The 27,953-nt window shown below is 42.5% G+C and overlaps 1 protein-coding gene and 2 non-coding genes across 3 annotated transcripts; all 3 read right to left on the reverse strand.

The window, feature by feature from the left end:
* Positions 1-7,954: 7,954 nt before the first annotated feature.
* LOC130586170 (small nucleolar RNA SNORD65) lies at positions 7,955-8,028 on the reverse strand. Its single transcript, XR_008966678.1, has one exon. It is a non-coding gene; the product is annotated as a small nucleolar RNA SNORD65 (small nucleolar RNA).
* Positions 8,029-8,709: 681 nt separating this feature from the next.
* On the reverse strand, positions 8,710-8,783 carry LOC130586169 (small nucleolar RNA SNORD49). Its single transcript, XR_008966677.1, has one exon. It is a non-coding gene; the product is annotated as a small nucleolar RNA SNORD49 (small nucleolar RNA).
* Positions 8,784-10,796: 2,013 nt separating this feature from the next.
* NCBP3 (nuclear cap binding subunit 3) lies at positions 10,797-27,633 on the reverse strand. The gene is made up of 13 exons (XM_057386890.1): positions 27,439-27,633; positions 25,767-25,832; positions 24,934-25,039; positions 23,918-24,043; positions 21,870-21,998; positions 19,594-19,667; positions 18,612-18,720; positions 17,807-17,906; positions 17,407-17,513; positions 16,078-16,363; positions 15,122-15,279; positions 14,073-14,237; positions 10,797-13,481 (listed from the first exon to the last, which is right to left on the reverse strand). Exons 1-13 carry the CDS (start codon positions 27,589-27,591, stop codon positions 13,246-13,248), a joined length of 1,815 nt encoding a protein of 604 aa, XP_057242873.1. The 5' UTR covers positions 27,592-27,633; the 3' UTR covers positions 10,797-13,245.
* Between the last annotated feature and the right edge of the window lie 320 nt (positions 27,634-27,953).

Below are 27,953 nucleotides of genomic sequence, written 5' to 3' on the forward strand. Positions count from 1 at the left end.
AGGTACCTCAGCACCAGGCTCCCTCCTCCACCTCCTGCACATCTCAGGCCCCTCTGCCTTGCTTAAATTACTCCAATCACCAGCTCCTTGCTGTGAGTTTTTTATCTGCTCAGTATTTGCACAGGACCCAGGGAGCCTGAGGAGCTGCCTGGACCTACCCAGGTCACAAATTTACCGAAAAAAAAAATAAATAAAAGAATAAATTCACTTTGCATTTCGAGCGAGCTCTGCATCTTTTATTCCTGCTCGGCTCCAAGCACCCAGGAGGCCACTCTTGCTGCGCTTCCCCTCCAGCTCAGCTTCCACCTGCTGGGAAAACACATCAGGCACTTGGGACATCATTTCAATATCTCCAAAGGAGATTCCATCTACTGGAAAACACATCAGGCACTTGGGACATCATTTCAATATCTCCAAAGAGACCCCTTGGCCTTTGCCCTGTGCAAGTGTTGCACACTCTGCCCCACTGGTAGTGCCAATATTGCTGTGCCCAGGGAGGATTTATCCCTCCTGAGGCAGAGGAAGAACTGGAAAGGGTTTTTTATTGATATATCCGTGCATGCTGGAGGATGCACCAAATCACTTTCATGGAAAAAGCAAACAAAAAAATCCAATCTGTGGTGGAGAGACCTGGTTATAAAATCTGTGGCTCATCAGCGCTTCCTCCCAGCGTGRATCAGTGCAATTATCCACTTAGAGCCCTGCAGGGTAATGATCATCCTGGGAGCTCGGCAGTGGTGGCTTCGCTTTGGTTTTTTTYAAGGAAGAGGCGCTTCCCTTCCCAGCTCATCAACATCAAAACAAGCTCAGGGCTGGCTCCAAACAGARTCCACGCTGCTGCCTCGGGTCAGGAGCTTTTAACTGTGCTCACATGGAGGATTCAAGGGCTGCAAATCGCTGCTGTTCGAATATTAAAGCAGCGTGAGGTCATTTCTTGTCAAAAAGAGGAGGAAACGGCCACCATGGAATAAATAAAGCATGAAACGGCCCAGCCTGGCTCGGTTGGTTTCTGTCTCCAGCAGCACCACGGCTCTGCCTGGGCACGAAGAGAACCAGTCTGGGGAGGAGATTGATGCCCTCAGCAATGAAAATGTAATTGGAAATCATTCCGTGAAGATTGAGGAGCCCACGGCGAGGGGGGTGGAAACAGCAGGCATGGAATGAGAGAGGAATGGGAGAGAGAAATGGGGAGGAATGGGGCAGAAATGAGAGAGGAGTGGGAGAGAATGGAGAGAGGAATGGGAGAGGAGTGGGAGAGAATGGGAGAGAGGAATGGGGGAAAAATTGGGCAGAAATGAGAGAGGAGTGGGAGAGAGGAATGGGAGAGGAGTGGGAGAGGAATGGGAGAGGAATGGGAGATGGAGTAGGAGAGGAATGGGAGAGGAATGGGAGAGGAATGGGAGAGAGGAGTGGGAAAGGGGAAAGGGGAGAAGGAGACAGGAATGAGACAGAAGAGGCATTTAGGAATGAAATGTCTTCCTTTGTCGTGACAGCTCCACAAAACCCACAGCTCAGTCGCTCCTGATGGGTGGGGAACTGAGGGTGCTTTGTTTACAGTCCCCTCTGGCAGTTCTGGGCTTTTATTTTTTTCTATTTATTTATTTATTTATTTATAGTTAATTTTAATTTATATGTATATAGTTATATATTTATTTTTATTTATATTGTATTTATACAATTTTTTTTCATTCCCCCCTGTAAATATTCAGGGGGCACAGCAGTTTCATCTCCAGCTCCGTTTATGGTTTCCCATCAAACTGAAAATGTGATTTAATAGAGTCAGAAGAGATGCAACCTGTTCACCACAGCCTTTAATTATGTGGGCACAATTTGCTGAGTTTTCTCAGCTCCTAACAGCTTATTGATCCCGTGGCTTCTGTGCCATCCTTCTGTGCTGGTTTATTAACTCAGTCTGGGCAGAAAATCAACCTGGGGAGTCTCTTCAGGGAGAGCTGGGTAGGATCAGCAATCCTGGCCAGGCTTTTTCCAATGCAGCTCTCAGGGAGTTGTTGTTGGGAGCAGGAATAGATYGGAGGTTTATGAAAGAGGAGGGAAATATCAATTATAACTCACTGGAGGTTTGGGCTGGGTGTTTTTCTCTGCATTTTTGCAGGTGTGATGTGAGATCCTGTTATTCCTGGCTCTCCCTGGGTCAGCTCTGTCCTTCCCCAGGGATAACCAGAGCTCCCCTGGGGCTGGACAAGGCTTTGGGGAGCTGCTCTGTGATCAGGATTTTGCCATCAGCCGTCCTAAACACAACCTACCTAATTAAAACCTCAAAGAATCTTATTACAGGCACRAATTCCTGGAATAGACACACAGGGACTCGGGGATGTGTGGATAAAGGAAGGGATAGGGGCTGTAACAGATGTGGAAAATCCAGCKGCACCACCAGGAAAGAGCCCCCCTCTCCTCTCTGGCAGCTGYTCCTTGGCTTGTAACTCACTCCAGGTAAGAGCTGCCATTCCAGATTTTCTATAAATGAAAATAAGGCAGGAAAGGATCAATCTGTGCATCACACTCTGCTGCCCCAGGGCTCTCACTCCTGATCCTACAGGATTGCTCTGAATGTAGAGAAACAGGCAGAAAATCCCAGAGGTGGACACGCTTCAAACATCMAAAATGAAAGGCCTCTGCTCGGGCTGTGCATTTCCACACCACCTTCCGAGAGGAGAACTTCACCATTTTTTGTGTTATTTCATCTCCTCCTCTGCGCCCACCTCCTCGTCCAGGGATGAATTCCAAGGTTCGTTGTTTTCCCGAACGCTGCAGGGGGAGCTGTGCTTTCCTGCAGGCTCAGAGCTCCCCTCCAGCACAGCAGAGWGGGGAAGAAGCTGCAGAGCTGGGGGCTGAAATGCAAATATTATCCATTTTCTGTGCCACTCATTTACCTCCCTTTGCCAACCCCCAAAATGGGCTGAATGAGCCACCCAGGGCAGGGCCACCGGATCAAGAGCTGTCCCTTCATGCTGGTGTCACCCCCATTCCTCRAACCATTTTGGGGCTGGTAATTCCTCATCCATTTCTCCCTTTCTCCCCCTAAAACCCATCTCTTCCCTCAGTTTTCACCTCTGACCCGCTGCCAAGTGACACCACCTCTGCCATCTCCAAAGGCACAAAAGCAGCACCTTTGAAATGCCCTACCCTTAATGCAGCTCCTGCTTTGCATTTCCAAAGAGCCTGGCCCTGACATTGGAGCTTTGTGCCACCCCCTGAAAGCACAGAGCAGCCTCCACCCCAGCACAGCAGCAAACAGGCTGGTAGGAGGGTGGCTGGATGCAAATTAAATTAAATTAAATAGAATAAAATCACTAAAATTCAAAGTGCAGATACCTCGGTGCAGGTTCCCATCACCTGCTGGATGTTTCAAAGCTCCCATCTCTCTCCCTGCCCTGAAAAAATTCCCATCATCTTCCCAGCAGGGATCCCCTGGATTTCACTCAGCACAASGAGTTTATTATTTACTGTTATGGCTGAAAGGAATAAAACACCTGATTGGACACAGCCCAGTAAAATTGCTTTATCCAGTGGCTGAGCAAATCCTCTCCCTGCTCCCAGCACGGCTCCGAGCTCCAGTTTCTGATCTGGAACAAGAAACACATCAGGATGATCAGATGGAGGCACAGATGTCAAACATTAATATCAGATATTTCAGCTGCTCTTGCTGCTCTGGGCTGATTTCAGCAGCTCCCAGCTCACCTGAGCACCAGCACTGTGCCTGCTGTCTGATAAGAGCTCTGATAACCAAAGGACTGCTATTATCTTGACTCAGATATTTATTAATAAAGTTCCAGCAGGAAAATTTATTAATTTTTATTATGGCTGATAACCTCAGGCTTAGCTGGAAGTTTGTTTTTAATGTGCTGTTAAACCTCAAGCTTATTCCACTGCTCAGTGATAACAGCAACCAACAAACCCACAGCCAACACAAATAAATCATCAGGTGCAGTTTCCACRTGCACAGAATACAAGAAAAACCAAAAGAAATCAAATCTGGAGTAACTATCCCACAGGATATGGGAAAGCACAAGCAAAAAATAATGCAAAAATCTGGAAAATCAATTAAATTGATAGAGAAAACCAAGGAGAGTCCATCAGAAAGCCACAGGCACCTTCAGAAATATCAATCATTATGTATTTAGAGTTCATCTTGCAGCTGTGCTGTGCAATGGTTTTACCACGAAGCATTGCAAACAAAAAAAAAGCCTTTTACAAACAAAAAATCCAAGTATTGACTAGCAAAAAGCAACAGGAGTCTAACAAAAAGAAGTCTTAATTATTGGAGATTAAACTTTTAACATCTCTATTTGATGAAAGCAGCAGGGATTTTCAATTCAGGCTCCAYTGAGTGATTTTCTCATTTGCATTTTGTTCAGGTTTCAGTTCCACACAGGTGCTGGGCTGGAGGGTGTTTATTGACTTTTAAAAAAATGGAGTTTTAACTCCTTTGGCTCCTCGTCACCCTGTTTATTTTTTTGTTTGTTTGTTTTTATTTTTATTTTGTTTATTGTTTATTTATTTCATGCTCAGACCAGGAACACTTTGGGGCTGCCAAAATTTGCACAGCAGCAAAAAAAATGAAGYTTTTGCTGGTCCAACACAAAGAAAYATTAATTAACAGTTAATTAAAGAGTGGCATTCTGACTGTGCAGAGGATTCTCTGGATTCTAATGAAAGCTGCAAATCTGATTAGGCAACAAGGGAGGAACCAGCACTGAACCCAAGGTTTCCCAAAGCAGCATCTTCAAGGCTGCAAAAATCTGTTTATTGGRAACGCTCTGAGCTTGGTCACTGCCCCACCTTGTGGGCTCGAGTGTCAGGAGGTAAAGCAGAGTGGATGTTCTTTGAATTAGAGCACAAAATGCTGCAAGTTCTTTCAATAAACCCTAAATCAAATCCCACCGGTGAAATCCTCAGCAGTTTCAGGGTCGGTTCAGAATGATGGAGCTGAAACCGATTTCAAGCATGAAATTAAGGCACTAAATTACAGCAGCTGACAAATAAGGGCAGTGTTTGTCCCAGCAGAGCATTCYGTGATGCATTAACCTTGTCCTTCTGCACAGGAACGCGTGAAATGTGCTCGAGCTCTGGCAGCACAAGGTCAGTGGGGTGCTGGAAACATCCTGAGCCTGGAAAAGGCAAAGATCCCCCCGGTTATTTTGAGCYTTTGCTCTGAGCAGCTCAGGAGTGGCCGCCTGTGGAAGGAAACAAACCTGGGACATTTTTCTTGCGTGACACCGATGCCATCTGGGTTGTTCCCTGCTGGAAAACAGCAGCTCCTTGGTGCCTCACTTTTCTGAAGTGAAGAGCTGGAAATTCACTGCTCTGAGGAAAAATGAAGTGTCAATATTTAGGATTTGTTTCATTCTGAAAAGCTCAGATACACAGGGCATCCCTCCCTTCTAATTCGGGAGACAGAGCTAAAACTGCCTCGGCTGAAGCAGCCACAAGCCAAGAGAGAGACAGAACTCCTCTTCAGATTTCCATTAATAGCTGGGATATATTAATTACAGTAATTTATGCTTTGCATGAGTGATTATTCTAATGCTGATGTAGATGGCATTGCTTTACAACACTAATCAAGGAGCAAGGATGAGAACCAGCATTTATGTGAAATGTGAAGCTTGTGATTTACAGTGAGGGCCCAGCGAGGCAGCTCTGCCCCCATCATCCCTCTCCTCCTCCTCCACAATTCCAGCCCCATCCAGCAGCTCCCCAGCCCATAATTTGGGGATAATCTCCGTRTTTTCTCTCAAATCACTCCATGGCRTTGCCATCTCTCTTACTGCTAAAARCTGGCACTYGGCCATTCTTTGCTTTGTTGCATATTTTCTTTCTGCTTTAATCTTTYCATCTATTTTAGATTTAGCTTGTTGGCTGCTGCAGAGTGCCAAGGGATTCCTGCCAACTGTTCTTTTAAAATCTTTCGAAAATCCCAAGTAATTGTGTTTTCAAACCAGATTTCTGTCTGCTRTTTATCCCCCAACACTAAGTTTCATGTGCTCCAAATGTAATCAAAACAGAACGGTTTTATTTCCCCTCCCCTCAAGCACCATGAAATCATCTGTCCTCCCATCTGAGATCACAGTAAAACTTTGAGGACATTTGTTTTGTTTGAAAGGCACCATTTTCACCAGAAATAACACTTTTCCATCCATTAATCTTAGCAAGAATCCAGCCTGTTAGAGGAGCCCTGCTGAGGAACTTTGGTTCTGATTAAAACAATAAACAAGCGATGCTAAAATGGAACTCATGAATAGTTAACTCTGACAGATACCAATAAACCCAGATAAACTCTTTCCTGTTTAAGTTTTCCCAGATCAACTTTGCTCTGTTTCAATGAGATCATTCTAACACTAGAAAGCAAAAACAATTACCAAAACAAGTCGTAGCAAACWTTCCTTCAGCAAATTAAACAGCTCATGAAGCAATTTGATTATTTCTATTAACTGAGGGCATGTGGCTGCTTTTATCTCCACACTCTGCAGATTCTCATTTTTAAAAAAGGCAAATTCCTTGTGCTTACTGAGAGCTTTAAGACCATTTTTATTTCCAGTGCATGTTAGAAGACATGTCAACATGTCCTAATACACAAGCTCTTAAAATCAGGCAAGARTAGTTTTGTTTTATTAAACACTGGGAACAGAATGTAACTTTTGAATTTTAATTAAACAGYGGAGTAACCTGTTTTTCACTGCCCAAATCCTTTCAGATAAAAAGGAACTTATTAATTCCAAACGTGTTTGGCCTACTCCATTACCCAAGGCTGAATGTTTTTATTAAACCYTGGCTGTATTGAAATAATTCTGCATTAAAAAAAAGTCCAGATTAATTTATCTATATATTATTGCACCAGGACATTCCTCTGAAAAACAGTATGCTGGTTATTCTGAATACCAAGAGAAATTAATTAAATTTATAAAATTTCTGAAWCTTATAGGTCAGCACAGCCACCTGTGAGGTTTTGATGGGACACTGCCTGTGATGCCAAATGAGCAGCATGAAGTCACAGCACCTTCTTGCAATCAGGAAATAAAAATTAMAATATTTAGAATTCACCTAACTGCACAGGGAAGTCAAAACCAACCCAAAGATCTCCCACTGAATATTGTCATCTACCTTGGCACAGACCAGCCATAGGATCATACAGAATTAATTTTGACATTTACCTATTGCAAAAAGCACAGCCTAAAAACCACCCTAAAATCTTCCACCTACTGACACCAAGTGGACAAAAAGCTCAGAACCATCAGTYTGGATGTTTAGGAGCACTGAAGTGTTATGATCCTGCCATAATTAAGCTAATTAGGAGTTTTGGCCTCAAATCCTGTTTTTCCCCTCATTTAAGCACCTTCCAAGTCCCCAAACTCTTGAATTTTGCCTCTGCGGCAGACTTTAAATTCAAGTTTGAGATAAAATGACAAATAGAAAGCCTGGAAATGAGCTACAGATCCAGCAGCATTTGCTGCTCTGGCAGTCAGAGTATTTAAGGGCTGATCYCTGCAGTAATTACACTCTCAGTGTCTTGGTTAAACCGTTTAAGGGAAGGAGTGACCCCAATAAACCCCAGTGACATTATCTGCACTAAACAGGCTGTAATCTGGGTACATCTTAAATGTAATCTGGGTACATCTTCACCATTTTACAGCAAATTACAGGAGTAATTACAGTGTGTTCATTAAAATTGTTGCAGAATACAGTCATTCCTTAATGCAGTAAAGTGACAAAAACACAGTATTTTTTAAAAAAAAATATTTTAATGCACAGGTAATAAACTATTTCAGCTGTTTTGTAACAGGCAGAAAAACGTGCCCACACAAAATCCACAAACTCAGGCGTTTGTTTGATTCCTTCTTCTCCATGGGAGATGTTTCCAGAAGCACCTGTAACATAGAACAGGGGTAAGGTAACCAGCCAGCAGCATCATTAATTAATTACTTAATGAGTSAGATATCATCAGAAAACCTTTTGCTCACCACCAGTCAATCTGCCGGTAATTCCAGCAATTTTGGGTTAGTTTCATCACATGATATCTTCAGGGAAATTGATACATTTGTGGCAGAAGCAAGACTTTTATCTCTTTGTTTTTCTCTGTGCAGAAACAGCTGCTCTTACACATTTACTGCCTGTCATTTAGTCTAAGTGTTTGGTTTTTTTTTTTTTGCCTAGAACTTCATTAATTATACATTTGGAGCTTAGACAGAAACATTTTTRCGACTGCAGCCAAAACCCAAAAAAATACAGCTAGGAGCACAATATTAAACTCACCCAGAAGATTCTCCTGCCCTGCTCTCTCAGTGCCCTCCACAGGACTTGTGAAGAAGTGTCACATCAACRGGGGGACATTAACAACTGGCAGCAGTGCTCCATCTAAATACATCAGGAAATAAATATCAGGCTTAAAATTCTAGGGAAAAGAGATTAAGTCAAAATTTTAAATTTTTCACAGCCCATAAGCCTTACTCTCAATGTTTATTTCATCTGGTATAGAATTCTCTATACTGCCTTGAAACCCATCACTCACCTTCACATCAGAAGCTCCCAACCCTGGTATGTCACATCCCTTGGGAAAGCCCAGGCTCTGCAGAGGAAGTGGACAGATGGATAGATCAAGGTTAGGAATTTCAAAAGCACTTTTCACGAAGTGCAAGTTGCCTGTTGAGTTGTAGAGGATGGATTTCTAGGTTTGAGCTCGTGTGTGTCGCTGTATTTCAGACCAGAACCAGGGTATCGTCAGTTCTCGCATCTGACGGCACTTCCTATTCAGGGTTATCATCATCAACAGCCAGCAACTCCTCTAATTCATCACCTAAAAAACTCTCAACTTCTGTCTCAAACAGTTGTATCATCTTCCCTCTGTGTATGAAGCATTAATGCTCAACTTGTGTGTTCACAAAATCAGTTTTATTGAGTTTTTATGTAACTTAAGATATAATTTTTAAAGGTTATCAGCATTAAGTAAAGGCCTGGAACCCTTTTAACAAGTTTACACGTTAATGTTTAAAAAAAAAAAATTAACTTACTCTTTCTTTCAAGACATCTTTCTGCTCTGGAAGAAAAAGTAAAAGAAGTGTTATTAGAATTCTCTTCAGCACTATGAAGTACGTTTACACAGGCAAAAACAAGAAAAAAAGCAGACCCTCATGACCAGCTCCCTGCTTAGACTTCCACCCGTGTTTATATTGATATCAATCATCGAATTATTAATATCAGACAGCTTATAGTACTCCACAATCCTCTCTAAACCATTTTTAATCAGGAAATTTATATTTATTTAACTTTTAAGTCGTGTAACAATGCAGCGTGCAAGACTGCATTTACCCACAGGGCAATTTTCAAATTGAAACTGGAAACACTCCAGAACTGTGGCTCCAATTTTTATAGCACAGAAAGGGTCTGGCACATCGAAAAATCAAAAAGGAGACTTAACTGCTGAAACAGCGCCATAAAATCGATGGGAGGCGCTGGATGCCGAGCACTCCCCACAGCAGCGCTGCCTGCAGAGCCCTCATGGAGGCCCGGCCAGGGCTCTGCCCCAGCAGCGATTCCCCCACCCACGGCAGCGATGCTTTAAACACACAGCCCCGGCCCAGCCGAGCTCTCCCGACTTACCGGGGAGGCGTCTCCGCTGTCCTGGCGGGGTCCCGGCGCTGCCGGCGGGGTGGCGGTCCGGTGCCGCCTCCATGGCCGCCTGAGGGGACAAGCGCCGTCAGCCGCCACGCGCCGCGAGGCCGCGCCCCCCCCGCCCCTCCAATGGTGCGGCCCAGCCCGCGCGGCACAGAGAGCCCCGGCGGCCGCTACCATTGCCGAGCTGGAGGGGTGGGCCCTCGCTTCAGCTCGCTCCATGGTACGGGCGCGTTGATCGCCAAGCAGGGCCTGCGCCTCGCCGCTGCCCGCCCGGCAGGCCCCGATCCAGCCTGAGCCCGGCTCTGCTCGCCCTCACCTCCACTGCTCCAAGGGCACGGAAGGAAAGGGCGCGAATGTGTTCGGCAGCTGCTTATAAAGGCTTGGGCTGTACCACCCGCGGCGGGAGGGGGGTGTGGGCTGTGCCATTGCTCCACAGGCGGGGGTGCGCCGGGGGTTCCATTTCTTCCCATGTGCGACAGCGGAACGCGGCGAGCGGAGCCTCGGGGATTGTTCAAATCCCGACCCCAAAATCCCGGCCCCAAAATCCTGGGTTTAGGCACCACCTCAAGGCAGGGACAGGCGACAGCCCGGGACAGGGACCCTCGTGTCSCTCCTAGCCCCAGGGAGCACCAGGCCTGCCCGCTGTTGAGCGTGCTCCAGCAAAACTGGAGAGGTCGGAGTGATTTCAGGCCAGTTTAATTTGGAACAGAACAGCTGTTTTTAAATAAAAGTTCCATTCTTTTCGCGTTGTGTCATCTTGARCTGAAAATAGGGGTGTTTGGCTTTCCTTTTACCCGTTAAAGGCGTCAGCTATTGTTTTAAAAACAAACACAAACCCCCCTTTGCTTTAAAATCTCAGCCTCAACATCGTGTGTTCGGTCAACCTGAAGAACTATTTATCCAAAATACACCTTTTCCAAACAGCAAAAACTTCCTATAAGGACTCCTGTAACAAGTCACCTCAAATTCAGTTTTTCCTCAGAGGTACAGGTACTCCAGCAAGAGCCAAAGCCAACATTCTTGCAATTCTCAACATAAAAAATACATTATGGTGAAAAACACAGGTGCCATGTCTCCTATCAATCATTAAYTTCTGCATCAAATTCTTGTAGGGGATAATAGTTGGGAATTCAGTGAAAAGTCATTTTAGCTAAGACCAAACAACTGAGCACAGAGAGAAGGGCACTTGGAACAAAATCTCTCTCGATCAAATAAATTAAAGTTAAAATATTGAGAAAAAAACATTCACTTAAAACTCAGTGCTCATTTTTTAATTACCAAAACCCAGCAGTTCTTGTTCAGGCAACTAAAGGCCAAAGATGAAAAGGATTCCTGACATCAGCACCTTTCAAGGCTGCTCTGTACATCAYGAAAAAGCAAAACCATTCAATTACAAAACCCTCCCCTACATGTCCCTTCAACAAGAAATCTCTATTTTTTCTTACAGCTAAGATAATGTGGGGCTTAGTAACACCCATAACCTTCCCCAAAACCATAAACCCCACAGTCCTGACCAGTGTGGAGGTATTTTTAGGATTTATTTATGACCACCTGGAAGGTAAGGACCAGAGTTCGAGATGCCTTTTCCTGCAGCACAGACCTTGTGCTTGATTTCACACATTCATTAACTCTGATTTTTTGGATCAGTTAAAGAGATCCTCTGTTCCCATTCCCTTCACYAGGCTCAAATTAGGAATATTGACATAGAAACACGGTGCAAGGGTTCCCAATAACCCAGGAACCTTCATGAACAGGGGATTGACTCCTCCATCCTGTCAGGAAAAGGAAAGGTCACAATGGATTCAAAGCAGTAACACAACACCAAGATTTACTGGCAAAAAGACACCGGTTAAATAAATTTTATCAGGATCTGGAGAGATGGGTGTGATCCTCTGGGAAAGCTCRGGGAGGGGATGTTAATGAAAGCACACGTTTCAAACGAGTTATTACAGTGATCAGACATTGCAGTTGTTTCTCTCAACAGTACTTTTATGAGACAGTTCTATATTCAAGAATTAAATATAAAATCAAGGATGAGCGTGACAAAAGGAGGAAATAGTAAGGCTTGAAACCTGGTCAGCYCCCAGATTGCCACTCCAGTCACTGTGCCTGTCATTTGACCTTTCATGTGACACGCTGCTATTCTCACACATCATCAAGCAGTAAGAAAAGTTAATTGCAGATTCCTTGCTGAAACCTCAAACCTACTTCAACTTAGTATAAAATAACAAAAATGGGGGGGGGAGGGACAAAAAAAAGGGAAAAAATGGGAAAAGAAAGTGGGGAAAAAACGGGAAAAAAGGAAAAAAAATCGGGGGGAAAAAAAAGGGAACATTTGGTTGTTAAAAAGCAGAAACAGGAAGAGAGGTTCATAGACATTTTGGACTGACAGGACAAAGGGASAACACAAATGAATTTCAGACTGTTAAAATGTTTTTGCTACCTGTTGTTTACCTGAATGTGGTGTGCTGCATTATTCCTCGCTCAGAATTACTGGCAACCAAAAGAAATGCCACAGGCAAYGTGAAAAAAAAGAGCAGCTGCACACTGATCAAACCCTTTTCCTACCTAGGGAGGGGTGAAAATGTGCAGGTAAAAAAGCTGAATGTAACAAGTCACCCATGCCCACATCCATGTGTACTATACAGGAAGAACATTCAAAAATCTCGATAGGAAACAGTGATCCTAAAGTTTGCCTTTTCTCTTTCGATTATAGATAGATAAACAGCACAGAGGAGAACAATGCTAAGAGGTTTCACCGTGGCCAAAGGAAGATTCTCACAAATAGAAAAATGCTTTCCAGCTGTTGGATTGCTTCAGAACATAATCCAGGTGGAAGGAACAGAATCTCTCTTCATGGAATAACAGCAACAAACCCCCAGACCCTCAGGGGTTTACACAATTCTCAAACATCCAACTTTGTGTTCCTGAACATCTCAATCCCTGCTACAGCAGAAGGCAGCATCACCAAAATAAATGAGGATTCCTTGGATTCTGGTGGTGCCACTGGGATAACTATATGGAGTTTAACTGTGCTAAAAGGTGTAACTTGGATTTACATTCAGTGTGTTGGAGGAAGGGAGCGGGATGATCAATCCCTTCATGCTTTATCCTTGCTGGCTGCCCACCCAGGAAGCTTTATTGTTATTACTTCAAGAGGAAAGGGAAGGTGCTGGTAAGAGCCAGAAGGGCAAGGCAATGATCTTGCTTCACAAAATGCCCCGTTCTTTGGATGAAGTGTGTAAAACATTTTGTTAAAAGCCTCCATGATGAAAACATTAAGAACAGAAAAGGTCTCCTTAAAAATACAGAGCATTTCTGYCTCATCTTTTAAGTTCAAAGCTTGGGGAGTGGGGAATGTTTTGCTACAATTCACTACAGGTTTGCTGTAATAAACACGGATGACAATGCCCTACCCAGCACAGGGCCAGCCACAGACTCCAGACAAAGGTCATTGCTTTAGGTTTCAAGTGGTTTATGCCTCTCTTTTTGTAGAAAAGGAACARAGACACTTCTGGAACCTTCACTGCAGAGTCTTTGCCAGTGTCCAGCTTTGGGGCAAAGGGAATCCTGCCACGCTGCAGAGTCACAACCTCGAGGATCAGGCTGTGAAACCAGTCATGATTCAGAGTCCGAGCCGGAGCTGCTTTCCCGGCTGATCTCGATTTGTAGGGAGGGTAAATGATCCAAGCGACTCTTTTTTTGCCTGGACTGTTCTTTTTCCTTAATGAGAGCACCCCAAACCCTCTGGAGCTCTGAGTCATCTTCCTCTGGAGATGCCACAGAGTTTTCAGGTTTCTCTGGAGTCTTCTCCTGTGTCTTCGGAGCAGACCCCAACCTGGTCCATAAATTACCTAAGCAGACAAAAAAAAACCATTAAAAATATCCAAAAAAACCCAGACAGGACTAAAAGGACAAAGTCAAGGAACCAATTCTTAAATTCACTACCTAAGCAGATGAAAAACAAACATTAAAAAAACCCAAAAAACCCAGACAGGACTAAAAGGACAAAGTCAAGGAACCAATTCTTAAATTCACTGCATCTCTTCAAACCCCTCACATTCCTTCCACCTTAATGTCTGGCATGGAACTGATTATGCTTTGAAGCAGCAGTGGAAATTAAGCTGCAGGAGGCTCAGGAAAGTCTGGTTCACTGYTCCCCATTTGCAGAGGATGCTGAATTCACACCTGAAGTGCCCCTGCATTCCTGACAAGTTTTAATTCTTGTTTCAGTGCCCACAGTTTTAAAGCAGTCCTTGATTTTCAAAACACCTCTCTAAAAATACCGCTCATAAAAACCCCCAGCTTCTACCTGTATTTAGATTTCAAAGCTCTGAACAAACATTTCCCAATTTATCTTGAATCTCATTCCACTTCACTCCTTCATGGCTTTCTGCTGGTATTTCTCTCAGACTCCAAAACCAAAGGAATTGCACAGAACTAACCTGRTTTCTTCTCTCTGGTGTCAGAGTAGAGGCCTTTTACATCTTGTTTGGGGATTCCCAGCCTGCTGTGCACATCTGAGATTGGYTCTCGACGAGGAGCACAGGTACTGCTTGGAGGTTTAATTTCTGGAGAATGGGGCCTTTTTCCCAGTCTTTGCCTTACATCTGGGGATATTTTCAGTGATTAAAATGACAAAAAAATAAAAATCCTGTTGTATTTACTCTACCTCTGCCAGCTCAGTTTATGCTCATTCACTGTTGAGACTAGACAGATTCTCTATTTTATCTTTTCTTTAGTCTTTCCATTTAAGTCTTTCRTATTCAGATTTCCTGGCAATTTTTGCAATACAATTTATTCACATTTCATTTCATTTTTGGCAATCGGTTTTACATTTAATGTTTCAACTTGTGCTCTGTCCAAAAGACAAAAATATGAAGGCAAAGGGAATTACAGGACCAAATGCCAACTTGTCAGAGGTCCAAAATGGGCAGGAGGGGTAAAATATACAAACATAACTTTGACATTTCATGGATACAAAATGGTATTTTTCATTTATCAGCCAGATAATGTTATATATGTAAGAAGTAGTTAAAGTAATACACATTTAAGTCAAAGAAACAAGTCAATGAAGCTCAGAAATAAACCCTGCCAGTTGCAAAAATGTCTATATTAATTTATTCTTTCATGTAAGTGTAGTCAGTGTTTCACATCTGGTTTCATGCATGACCTTCCCTGGGTGCTGTTTTTCTCAGTCACACAAAGAAAAGGAGAGAGCAAATCCTCTTTGACTCAAGGAGGGAGCAATTCAAGGAGGACAAAGAGGGGGGAAATAGGCACAGGCAGAGAAAATGGATAGAAATAAATATCACTGAAAAAGCTTTCAGCTTTCACTAAAGTGTACTTGATTTTCTTCCCCAAAGCAATTYCCACCTCAATCTCTCAGTGAGGAAAAAGCTGTGTGAATGCAGAGTTTATCTGCAGTGGAGCACAGCTGTGAAATGAATAYATTTCAGTGACAATTCTGCCCCACAATCAGTGATAAAATTACCTGATTTTACAGTGCTGTTTGGCTGCCGTGGCCCAGAGTTATTCTGACGTTTCTCTTCTAGCAGGAGCCTCACATCTGCAACTTTCTCCAAGGATCCTTTGCTGCCAATTCTGTTTTTGATGTTGCTGGTGGCTATGCTATCTGCTCGCATGGAATTCCTAAATGAAATCATAGATTTAATGTCCCTTAAATGAAATGAAATCCAGTATAGTTCAGTCTTCCTGCATGGAAAATTACATCACAGAAAATAACAATATTAGGATTTCTCTGCTGAGAAAAGGAAGTAAAAGATTCTGTTSAAGCCAGAATTCTAAATAGGACAGTAATTCCATTAATACCTCAGCATCCATTTCAAGGCATGTCTGCCTCCTTAAGGCTGTGCCTCTGGGTCAAAATTCAGAGCAGATAAACACCACAAAATTATCAAATAATTTATTAATAGATAATAGATTATATATATATATATATAATCTGTTTATAAATACATGTTATGTTAAATTATTAAATAAATCATAGAAAGTATAACCATACTCCTGAAGGGACAGATGTTAAAGTTATTTATTTACCATATATGCAGTTTTGGTTAATAAGCCCATAATGAACATAAAATCCTTTTTGTCATCAACAATTAAGGGTTAGAAAARGAAAGAGAGCAAAGGGTAAAGAGAAAACAGAAAGAGGAGTTATTACTCCTTGTTAATTGTGGTTATTTGCATAAATTCTATTGATTCTACTGAGTTTCATTATTAGTAAGCAAGGATAGAGAGATTGCAAAAGAAGCCGGATTAAAAAAAAAAATAATTCTATTAAAAGCCTGATTTCTGTACTGCTTTTTAGAGTATCTACTGCAAAATGACAAAGTAGCTTCAACAATTTGTGTCCAAATTTTAACAGATCTGTCACTAAAATCAGGAATGCCATTTCACTGATATTTCTAAAGAATTAGAAACTTTTACCTAATATTTTTCAGCTGGGACTCCACCTCATCTGCATACATGGTCATCTTCATGCTTTTCTTGGGCGAGGGGGTGGATATCATTTTCAGCTCCAGGTCATAGTCCATCTCGTCGGAGTCGGAGGTGCTGGCACTGGATCTCCGGGCGGCGCTGCGCTCCCGGGACTGCTTGAAAGCCTGCAGCTCATCCCGGTACTCCACCACCACTCTGTCATCTTCATCCATGTCCTGATCTTCCTCCTCCTCCTCTTCCTCCTCAATGGGCTCTTCAGGAACATTTACCAAGCCTGYAGCAAACCAAGCTCATTATGAACAACTGAATTTTAGCATCTCTATAATGTACGTGAAAACCAAACCAACAAACCCCCAYCTGACTGTAAYTGATGATCTCCTGGAGTTYTTTAAGTAGCTCTCTCTTTTTAAAGAGAATATTTTGCCAAATATTTTAAGTGGAATCAATATTCTAGAATAGCCTAAGTGGAATAAAACTGCTACAGGACAAAATGTCCCTGGTGCTAACTACCTCAGAGGCCTGGCCAAGCACAAAGCTGGACAGCGTAATTAAAGTACAACTCCCTGTGTAGAAGCTGCAGTCCTTCCTTCCTGAGCTAAGCACAATTCCTGGGATTTCAGAGGGTTTAATGTGCCAGMTGCTGGCTCTGCAATAATCCTTTCAAGCCCTGCAAGCAGCAATGCCAAAAAGAACACAGGTATCGTTATGAATTCATCACTGATAYTGATCAAAATAGAAATCATTTCAATTTAGTCTTCACCAGCATTCAGGCATCTCTTCAGAAAGCACTACATGATCAACATGGAAAATCCTCCATGAGATTTGATACATGAATGGCTGGAGTTTTAACAGACAAATCACACTTAAGTCATATTTTTACAATCATTGTTTTTCTACCTTAGGYAGTAAATGAAGATATTTGACCCTGATGAACAGAATTTTCTAATCCCTATTGTTCCACAGCCAGAGATTGCTTTCCACAGACTGCAAGAATTGACTTAGCAAGTATGACAAATTGCCAAGAAGGATGGAGAAGTCATTCATCCCTTCCTTTGGCCTTTAAGGCCACAGTCCCCATGCCCTAAATTTGTAAGARAAAAACACCAGATAAAAAGCAGCAGCTATTTTGGGAAGCAACGAGCAGCGTGGACTTTCTGCCTCAGGAATTTCCTGTAAACTCTTCAAATGGGAATTCAGATTTTTTTTAAAAAAAAAACTTCCACGCATCCCAAGGGATTGGTGAGGTACTGCTCCAGCTCCTGCCCAGCCCTCCACATCTCAGTGTCCCCACAATGCTGTCCCAGTGCCACCAGTCACCTGAGTGCCGATGTTTATAGGGAGGAGTCAAACCAACGTCATCCCCAATCAGTGTCCTCTTCTTGATCACATCCCGATGGATTCGACGGGAGTGGTACCTTCTTTTCCTGGGAAACAGAGAAAGGATGACATTCCTGCCACAGCCCTAAATCCTTCATTAAGCCCTAAATCCTGGATTACGGATATGGAATTATCACCTCCTTTACCAGCAGACATGCATTTATGTCACAGATCTGGTCTGAATGATTTGAATCTTTATTTTCACTCACCCTCACATTGCAAAAATATTATTTACACTGAAGCATCTACATAAACTAAATTTAAAATCTACGAATTAAAACAGTTTTAAATAGCTTGTCCAATTACCTGCAATGTTCCAATTCCTCTGCCCAACACTCACCAAGAATTGCTGAGAATTCCCTTCATGCCTCCATAATTKGGATTGCCATATTTCATGTAATACTGGCTTCTCCTTGCAGCTCCCAGCTCCTTTTTGTCATCTGCAAAAACCACAAATTATAGGAATTTTTTCCCTCTCAGAATAAAACCGAATAAAAATAAATAATCATCCAAAGGCACAGAGAGTGAGACTGAGTAGGCCTTAAAATCAGCACTACTTCACCCTCCTCCTCCATGAAGGATTCAATTTTGCTGACACCTCTGGAATTTCYCCTACCACCAGAGTTTTTATTTGTGTCTAGAAACTTAATTCCAGGGAGGCTGGGTTYCTACAGATCAGCTTAACAGACCATTACATCCCCCTGTGACTGCTGGAGGCTTCTCCTTACCTTCTTCATCACCTTTCTTTTCTTTATGGATCTGGCATGGTCCAGAAATGATGTGGATTTTCATTTTACTTATAAATCAAATGAGTATTTAGCAATAATTTCCACTAATCCCTCGTTGGCATCTCAAGTTATATCCATATTTATAAAATGTGGGATTTACCCCTGGAAAAATGCATCATAAAACTTATTCCATGGTATTGGRGAGAATGCCCTGAGCCCAAGGTACAATTTCCATGTACAGCAATTTTCATACGACTTGAAATGGATTTAATTGACACGTGAAAAGTGGATTTATGGCAAAATCTYAACACCTAACAATCAGCAAGAAACRAACRATTTTAARTAAGAAGCAGGAACTTTGAATCATTAATTAGTSAACAAATAAATCTACAAGAAGCAATTAAGGTGGTCWTTTACCTTTAGTAGCAAATCTCATGAATAGCTTGTTTCCTTTAGCCAGTTTATTGGCAGGACGGAGGTCATTACGCAGGAGAGAATCCTCTTCTACTTGGGAGAGGGCATCCAACTTTGGGGACAAAAAAGATATTTTTGGGCTCAAAAATCAAATGATTGTTGAACAAAAAAAAATTATTGCTTACAGAGAAGCAATCAAGTGGTTATTAAGAAAGTTACTTTTCAAGTTATGTTCAAATGAACTCTGGTTTTTTTTGACAAACTCATGTTAGTTTTTAATGTAAATTGCTCTGAAAATTTTCAATATTTCCTTCTTTTGCTTTATAACATTAACACAGATTATTAAACCCACTAACTGTCAAATGACKCTGATTCTGAAATGCAGAAAATAAACAGCACAACTTGGATAGTGAAAAAATTTACTTTTTCCTCATTTCATATCTAAAKGATTTTATTAACAGGTTTTCATGCCCTCACACACTAAAAACCTTTCTTTTTCATTGAGARTTGCTTTACAGAAACCAAAATTCAGACTTCCACAATGCAAGAGTGTTCACTGAACCGTTCCTAAAGGAAATCCTAATCACACCTATTATAYACTCAGCCAGTGAAGATTAAATTGCTGCCAGGCCATCAATGTATGTGCTGATTCCCACAGATCCAGGGGCAGTCTAAATCCCATCGGGTCTCAGCACTTTCCCTGCTGAAAGGTCGTTGCCTTCCATTATTATTCTTTCATTGCCTCCTCTCAGCAAAAAAAGAGAAGCCAGACTTCACTTTTAAACTCTTCAAAATTCTTTTCACAAAACCTTCTTACATTGGGATTATCACCGACAGCACACCTGCACTCCCTCTCACTCCCCACCTAATTAATTTTGGTAATTAAATTGTGAATTGTAAATATAAATCCAAAATGCTGTGAAAACTTCGCACCAGCCAGAGCAAAACTTCCATAGCAGCGTTTCCACCTTCCCTCTGTACTGACCTCCACATCACTGGGATTGTCATCCTCAACCTCTCCTTCTTCTGTTTCATCATCAGAGCTTTCCTCCTGTTTTTCTAAGGAAAATAATTGGGAAAAAGAAAAAAACAAAAAACAAAACCAAGCTCCGTTTTAGTGTGTCAGTCTCATTTGATTTATGATTACCTACATTGTCTGAGATCAGCCTGAAGGTGTTTTCCTTTCTAGGGAATAATCAAAGCAGTGAATGCCTATGGAAAAGTGGAGCACATGAAGCACAGTTAAATTCAGAGCCCTGTGCCTGCAGCAGCACATGTGCAGCATGAATTTAATTCTTTGAAAGCAAATGGAACTGCATTGCCTGGCAGAGATCAGCAAGGCTAAGACACTAAAAGGCACATAAAAGCCTGTTTCCTTCCCTCTCCTKTTAGAATGCCGACAAATATCCAGTATCAACAGAGTAAAACTGGTTATTAATCAAAAGCTTGCAGGTTTCGGAGAGAGAGCAGTAGAAAGGGGAAAAAAAAACAACCTTAGTGACTTAATTTTGCTGTAACTAATAAAAAAGTGCATGCTTCCAGAACTGCTAAAATTGTAAGCTGCTCAGATTTTTCTGAGTTCTTTTTAAGCTCAGTGTAAGAAAATTCACACAGATTTTCTTCCCAAGCCCCCAGGAAATAAAATATTGTAAAAAAAGTAATGAATATGGACAGCTATGAAGTGTGATATGCCGGTATCATTTGCAAAGATCTCAAAGTACTTCACAGGCACAAGATTTTAAAAAAGCCTCTCTTTTATATTTCAGAGTTCCTTATCTTAAATCTCATCCAACAATAGGCTTGAAAATGTAAAATAGGCAGTGGCAGCAGTTCAAAAGATCCTGAAAATATTCCTGAGTTAAAACAATAAAAGCAAAATTAACCAAAATGAAACCAAAGAGAGAATTTAGATAAACAAATTAATTATTCAGGTCTGAATTTGGGTAAGTTCCATCAGGGACTGTATCCATGCATTTTCCCCCCCCCCAACAAATTAGAAGCTTCTCCTGCTTCTCACAGTAAAGACCAATCTCTTGCTTCCCTAGATGTCTAAATAGCCCTGAAATTCCTATCTGAAAAAGGAATGTAACCAAGCCAGATGATTCCAGGGTTTCTGTATGCATCTCACACCTTAAGATGTAATTGAACAGTCTGTACTTTTAGTTTCTCTAATATCTCACTTTTCCAGAGGAATGGGGGTAATTCAGATGACAGCTCTTATTTTCAGATGTGATGTAATGATAATGTAATAAGCGATTTGTAGCAAACAGGATTAAATACATATATTTATGCTTTGTTTAAGCAATGTCCCTAATTGCCAAAAGTTTCATAACAAGTCTCAGTCGAAGCATTATCAATGTTTGGCCAAAAATTAAAGTCATGTGGATGGTTGAGGAGCCACTGCTTTGTAGAGAAAAGAGCATGAAAAGGGAGTGAATTAGAAGAATCCACAAGTTTAACAAAGCCTTAAACACCTAATTTCCCAGAAAGGCTTTTGGTGTTTAATGGTGAGATTAGCTATTTGCATTTAGGTCATATATAACATTTTTAAAGCAAAATCTATGGAGAAGTTAATAAATACAACTATCTTTGCTCTGTACCATGTGATACAGCACCTGCAAGCTCACAGCAGCAAAATGCTGCCTTTAAACTTCCACGTATAAAAGGAAAATAAATTTACAATCAAGGCATTCATATAGCAGACTTATCATGACACTGAGATGTACTTTTGCTGCTCTGCTCTTTTATGGGCAACCTTTTAATAACTCCTCTCTTCAAAGGCAACCAGCCAAATTTAGAGCTGATGCACACCCGGTGAAGTGATGCACCATCATGTTGGCGTGAAGGATGTACTTCAAGGATGCATCAAAAAAGGAATTAGCTGTGGCATTTCAAAAATAGGCCATTTTCTCCTCAACACCTGCTTTTTGCCCACTTTCCCTGCCTTTGTAGGCACATCACACAGAGYTATTTCTGTGCACCACGTAGCACTATAAATACCAGCTCTCAGTATCAGCCTATCTAACACGTTTAGTATCGACTGAATGACTGCTTTTGGTCTAGCTCCAACCCACCTTTTAAGAAGCAGCTTCTTCAAAAGGTTTCCAAGATGAAAGCCTTTTTTAAAGTGGCAGAATACATTTACCTGAAACTATATGATAGAAGCTCCTTCAGTAATTTAGGTTATGCAATGCCCCAGCACAAGTTTAAAGTTTCATTGATTTAATGAGATGATGTCYGTGTTTGCATATCTCAATCTACCTTTCTTGGTTTTTTCAGCTGTCTTCTCTTCATGGTTTTCTCTGCTCTTTGTTTTCTCCTGATCAGGCAGGGAACTCATATTTATTAGAGCCCGTGTTGCTGTCACTTCATCGAGCCAGACCACGTTACCTGGGACAGATAAAACACACACAAAACCCAAATGCAGTTTGTGTCACCAAGCAGTCACATTCCCTGCCTTGCTGAAGGCAAATTAGTGACAAAAATTCAGAAATGACAGAAAAGGCATCAGATCTCTCGCRAGGAAAGTAATATTCTTTAACATGCCTGATAAGCTGGAGGACACACAATTTTCAGCTTATTTCAAAGCACAAGAGCTGATCAAAACCTCAAACTCACTGAAATAGAGGCTTCCTGAGCACGACAAATCAGGGCACTGGATCGGGGTCAGTGTATCCATGTGTTCCCACACAATGTGATTAAGGGAGCAGCAGGGGGCAGGAATGAAGACTGGATTTTTTTTTTTCCCCTTCGGCAATTTAACAGAACCTTGGACTTTACTGCAGAATTCTGTTAATCTTTTCCAAAAAGCATGAAAATAGGGGGAAACCRGAGACTGCTCAAGCCCTTTGCACAGATTATTGAGTACACAGGTCAGCAATATCATTCAGGATGTGCCTTAAGTATCAGCAGATGGCACTAAAATATAACTTATTGGGCCAATTTCATAGCTGTTGAAAGAGCTAAAACTGCTTAGAAACAGGATTTGAACAAAAGCTTTCTGCACTTGGTGCAAATAGAGCAACAAATGTCACTGTTCTGCTGTTAAGCAGAGTGTACTCAGATATCAASAAAACTGCCTGGCCCAAAGTAAGAGATTGTCTCTTGGATTTCTCAGAAAGGAATTACAAGGTGAAGAACACCCAGATATTAACTTCAATGACTGGTTAATATATATCTTTTTTCAGTCTGGCTCATCTTCTCATCTCCAAATTTTCAAAACCTTKATAATTTCATAGAACACTAAGTTCACCTTTGTACTAAGTCACCTTAAGATACAATGCAGTTAGGAACACTGAAGTTCTTGCCATGCTGTGCTGCAAATCCATGCTGAAAAGACAAAGCTTTTTCTTGATATTTTCACCAARTGTAGCTGAGATGGTAACTCAGCCACAGCATGAAAATTCAGCACTAAAAAAAAGATGTGTAATAACTGTAACCGGGTAAAGTATTGTTATAACCCTGAAAACTTAATTTTCACATTAATTTACTCATGCAGCATTMAAGAAAAAGCAAACAGACCATCTTAGAAATGCAGCCTCAGACACAGAGCTCAGCTGTGCATTTCCAAGCTCAYGCATCAGCACAGGTCCATGCAGCAGCTCTGTACTGCAATTATCCACCCAGGGCTCATTGGGTTTCAAATTTTCTTCCTGCTTGTGCCAGTACATCAAGCTGTCACATACAGTGACTTCAAGGTTACCACTATTTTGTAGAACACCATCTATTTTGTCTTSCACTGGAACAGAATTTCTTCAGGGTCACTCCAGAGAATGAAGCTGCTGATTCTCAGCTCTCAGCCACGCTTGACAGTAAGTTCCCAGCAATTTGGAAAACCTACACTGGGTTTTATTTCTTCTTCTATCATYACAGGCACAATGTTTGTAGCCATATGACAGCCTCAGAGCAYTCCAGTTCCATGAYCCAGCACCCAGCTCTTCTCCAACCSTCAGTATCAGTGAGGAAAGCACAACTCTTTGATCTTGCTGGCAATCTCACACCCCAAAACAGCCCTTGCTGTGTGCACCTACATTCCTTTCCCAATCTGTGGAAATCACACCCAGCTGCCCCCTCCTTCCACCCACCCATTTCTCCCTGAGCACGCACCAAACAAACATGGCAACAAGTCTCCTCCTCCTCCACATAAAACCATCCCAACCTGCCCAACAGCACAGCTCAATCACCTTCTCTCAGATATGTCAGGATTGAAGCAGCTCATATTCTAGACCTTTTTTTTCTCCACTTATAGGTACAGCTATGACCAGTATTTAAAAAATAGAGTCAGAATGACAAATACWCTGTTTACTCACATGAGGTGTCATCCAGCCACTCGATGTGAGCAGGAGGATACTCTTTGAAATAGGCAAAGATATCCTGGGTACTCATCTCATCCACTCCACAAATGTAAATGGTGTCCAGTCTCACTTTAGGAATTGCTATAAAGAGGAAGAAACACAAAACTGGTACTTATTTCAAGCTTTCAGATTAGTAACATATGGGTTTACAAAGCAAATACCTTATATAAATTAAAGAAGAACTCATTGGAATGAAGCATGACATACACCATAAATTCATTCTTACACAATGCAAAACTTTAATAAATTGAGAATTGAAAGAGGTTACAGCACTTGGTGGATGCAGAGACTGCACAGCAACCAAACAGCTTGAAAAACTTTTTTTTTTCTCTTTWAACACTGCCAAAGCGCTATCATTAAGTACTAAAGAGCCAGAACTAAACAAAGCCCTGCACAAARCACTTCCACTTGTATCACCTGATGGGGAGCCTAGAGGCCAGGCTTAGCAGTTCCAAGCTGCCAGTCAGAAAAAAAGCCTTGAGAACGAACTGGGTGCCAAAAGCACCAATCTGTTGTGCACACATCTCCTGGCTGATACTGCAGCTTGCCATCAGTGCAGCTTCACTGTGTGTACAGCAGAGTCTGATCTCCCTGTGTGCACAGGACACAGAGTCCTCCACRTGTACCCACACAGTGCTCCAGGGCCGGTTTTAACAAGAATTTAAAGGTTYTTAAAGYAGCACTGATCCAGAAGATCAATCTYGGGCATGGAGTACTAGTAAATAAGGCACACAGAAAATGTTGTCTTTGTCCTGGAGTTGGTAAAACAAAGAGTGAACTCACAAGTGTCAAATAGGTTAAATAACAATGACTTTGAAACGAAAAGATGGAAAAAAACAAAGTGATTCCTTTTGGCAGCAATCTGGAAAAACCTCTGGGAATGCAGAAAATATTGGAGGATAAATCAAGTCAAAACACTGTGAGGAAGTAAACAAAGGGATCTTTTCTCTTGACTGCTGGATGAACTCTACCTTTCTTCATCATRTCCCGATCCAGGGCCACATTCCTCTGGGCGAGATTCACCTCRGCCCGAAAATGAAAGCGTTTGGCTCTTTGTTCCTTCTTCTCAATTGCTTCCTGTGAAACRCAAAACAATCCACTCAAAACAGGAATCAGGAGCATCCTCAACAAACTGCACAGGAGGATACTTAAAATCTACCAGTTAACAATAATTTATATTATTAATTCTATTAATTTTAAGGAGATCTGTATGTTTCAGACGTAGAAGTAATTCACCAAAATGTTGCTGTAGCACTGAACAGGTTTTGTGTAGGTCCASCAATGGGAATCAAGATGAATGGAAAACAAGGTCTTGGACAACACAGACTCCATGATGGAAGAGGAACATTATCTTTTCCTTACTAACAAATATAAAAAAAAAATCTTTTAAAAGAAACATTTCTACCCCAGACAAAATTAATCTTTTAAGATTACAGACTTCTTTTCCTGTATTTTAAATATACAAAAAAGTGTGAATTTGTGTCTCTGGGTATGAATTTAACATTGGAGAGCTGGCTCTAGARAACTTTTTTTTGAGTGGCAACGCAGGCTTCTCTGATGCAGCTCATAAGCAACAGCCTGCCTGGAACTTGTGCAATTTTGGAAACTGAGAAGCTCCTTGTTCTCCAGATTTTATWAGAAGCATTATAGGTTTTTGGTTCTTCAGAACACACACTGATTCATGCCAGTTGTCTGAACACCAGGTTAAGCCTTTGTGCATGTTGGGGAAGAAATAAATGAAACAGTTCCACCTCTCCAGTGGGAAAAATAACAAAATGTTGAAGAGCCATAGTACAAAAATTACCTTGGAAGTTACATCTATTCCAGTAATGAAACTTCCWGCTTTGTTTTCATATCTCCGACTGGTGTCCTGAGACAAAGTGAAATGGTGATGAAATCTCAATGAGAATTGAAAGCAACACTTGTTATACTGAAAAAAACCCAACTCTGATCATTTCTACAAGGCATAGATCCTCTTTTTCTTGATCCAAGCTATATCCCCAGACAGACAGGCACAAAACTAATAACGTTCTCAGATGGCAGTGAAAGTAAAAGCACACAAACTGAACCAAACTTCCCTTACTGTRAGGATTCTTCTCTATGACAAAATTTCGTTTCTATGCCAGCTGCTGTCAAGGTTTTTACTCTCTCAGAAATAAAGGGAAAGTCATCAAATATCTTTCCCCAGTAAACCTTCCACAATTYTGGCTTTGGGTATAACTTCCTTGTAAAACATGAGCAGATTTAACAGTGATATCTGACTACTGAAATGACAGTTTGCAGCTTTTAATCTCAACAAGACAAAACACCAAGCCACATCCACAATTCAACAAGTAACTTTTCATTCCTATTATTATTTCAAAACCAAATTCCAAGTACCAGGGTGAAACATTACTGTTTTAATACTGAGAGAGGGTAAAAGTGGAGAATGACAGGTGGAAAAAATTACAAGTTTCCTGTCCATCAATCAGGACTGCTGAATTCAGAGATGGACTAAACCYCACAGCCCCTGGACCAACGACCCAATTCTGTGCCCTCCATTATTTGCATCTGTAAAATGGCACCTCTTCATTCTGACACCCTCAGCTGGCAAAGGTTTGAAGCTGGAAGAACACCTCTTATTTTCTTTAGGAGTAAATGTGTTCTTTACACTTGTGCTGCAATTACTACTTTGGCTAATTTCTAGAAGTAAGTTAGTCTCAGTTTAGAAAGMCCAAAGAACACACATAATCCAACTGCTTTTCTTAGTAACAGCATCAAAATTCCTCTCATGCTGCCAAATGTTCAGAGTTACTAGAAAAACAAAATAAACATGATTTTTTAAGTTGAAAATCCCCAGTGTCTGACGTTGACTCACGGAGCACAAGGAAGTACAGCAGGGTGCTGTGTCTCAGGCCACATGTTGGGTAGAAGCACAAGCCCTTTGGTAGACCAGCTAATTAAAGATTAGCTTCCAAAGCAATTTTCACCCAAGTTTTGAGAGCAAAAGACTACTTAGGATTTTAGAGCTCTGACCCATTTTTAGCTGTTAAACCTAATCGTACCGAAACTTGCACGGAAACAATTAGCGAGAATGAAAAAGGGCACAAAAACATCGGGCAGGAAACCCTCAAAGCTCGCTGATCAGAGCCCGCACTCCCAGCTCTCCTATTCCGTGGTGAGCCCCTGTTCTCTGTGTTCCCTGCATTAAACATTCCCTGTACCCTCTCCCACCCACAGCCTCCTGTACACCCCAACAGTGCACCCCAAATCCGGTTCTCCACCGCCTCCTTTCTTCCCTTCCTTCCCCAGCACACCCCGCCCGCTTCCTTAGGACTCGCCCCCACGCTCCCCTCGGACACCCCCGAGTCCCCTCATTTCCCCGCTTCCACACCCCTCCTTTTCCCAGGAATCCCCCCCAAAAGCCCTCACAGAGCGCTCAGACACCCCCAACCGCCGGAGCCAGCCCCTCCTCGCCCGCACGTCTCGCCCCTCACCGGGATGAGCTCCCGCAGCGAACGCCTCACAGGGATGGTCTCCAGCTCGCCCTCCTCCACCTCCATGGGCTCGGGCTCGGCGCCGCGCGGCTCCGCCGTGGTGGCGGTGGCGTCCGCCTTCACCGAGATCCGCAGGCCCCGCACGGCCGCCATGGCTCCGCCAGGCCCGCCCAGCGCGGCCAGCGAGACGAGCGCGGCGCGGCACAGAGCGGCGGGGCGGCACCGAGCGCGGAGAGCGGCCAGGAGCGCCGGGCGGGCGGAGCGCAGCGGCCCCGAGCGCCGCCCGTARAACAGCACGGCACGGCCCGGCTCCGCCGAGCGCCCACCCCGGAGCATCGCGAATCTAACGCACCCCCGAGACCCAGCGGAGCCCGAGTCCGGGGCACCCCGAATCCAGCGCAGTCCGAGCCGGGTGCACCCCTTGAGCCCAGCGCACCCCGAACCCAACACACTGCGAGCCCAGTGAACCCCCGTAATCCAGCGCAACGCGACTCCAATGCACCCCGAGCCCAGGA

Source organism: Malurus melanocephalus, unplaced genomic scaffold (assembly GCF_030028575.1).
Source record: "Malurus melanocephalus ecotype Western Australia unplaced genomic scaffold, MMel_1.1 scaffold_1090, whole genome shotgun sequence".
NCBI classification, from domain to species: domain Eukaryota; kingdom Metazoa; phylum Chordata; class Aves; order Passeriformes; family Maluridae; genus Malurus; species Malurus melanocephalus.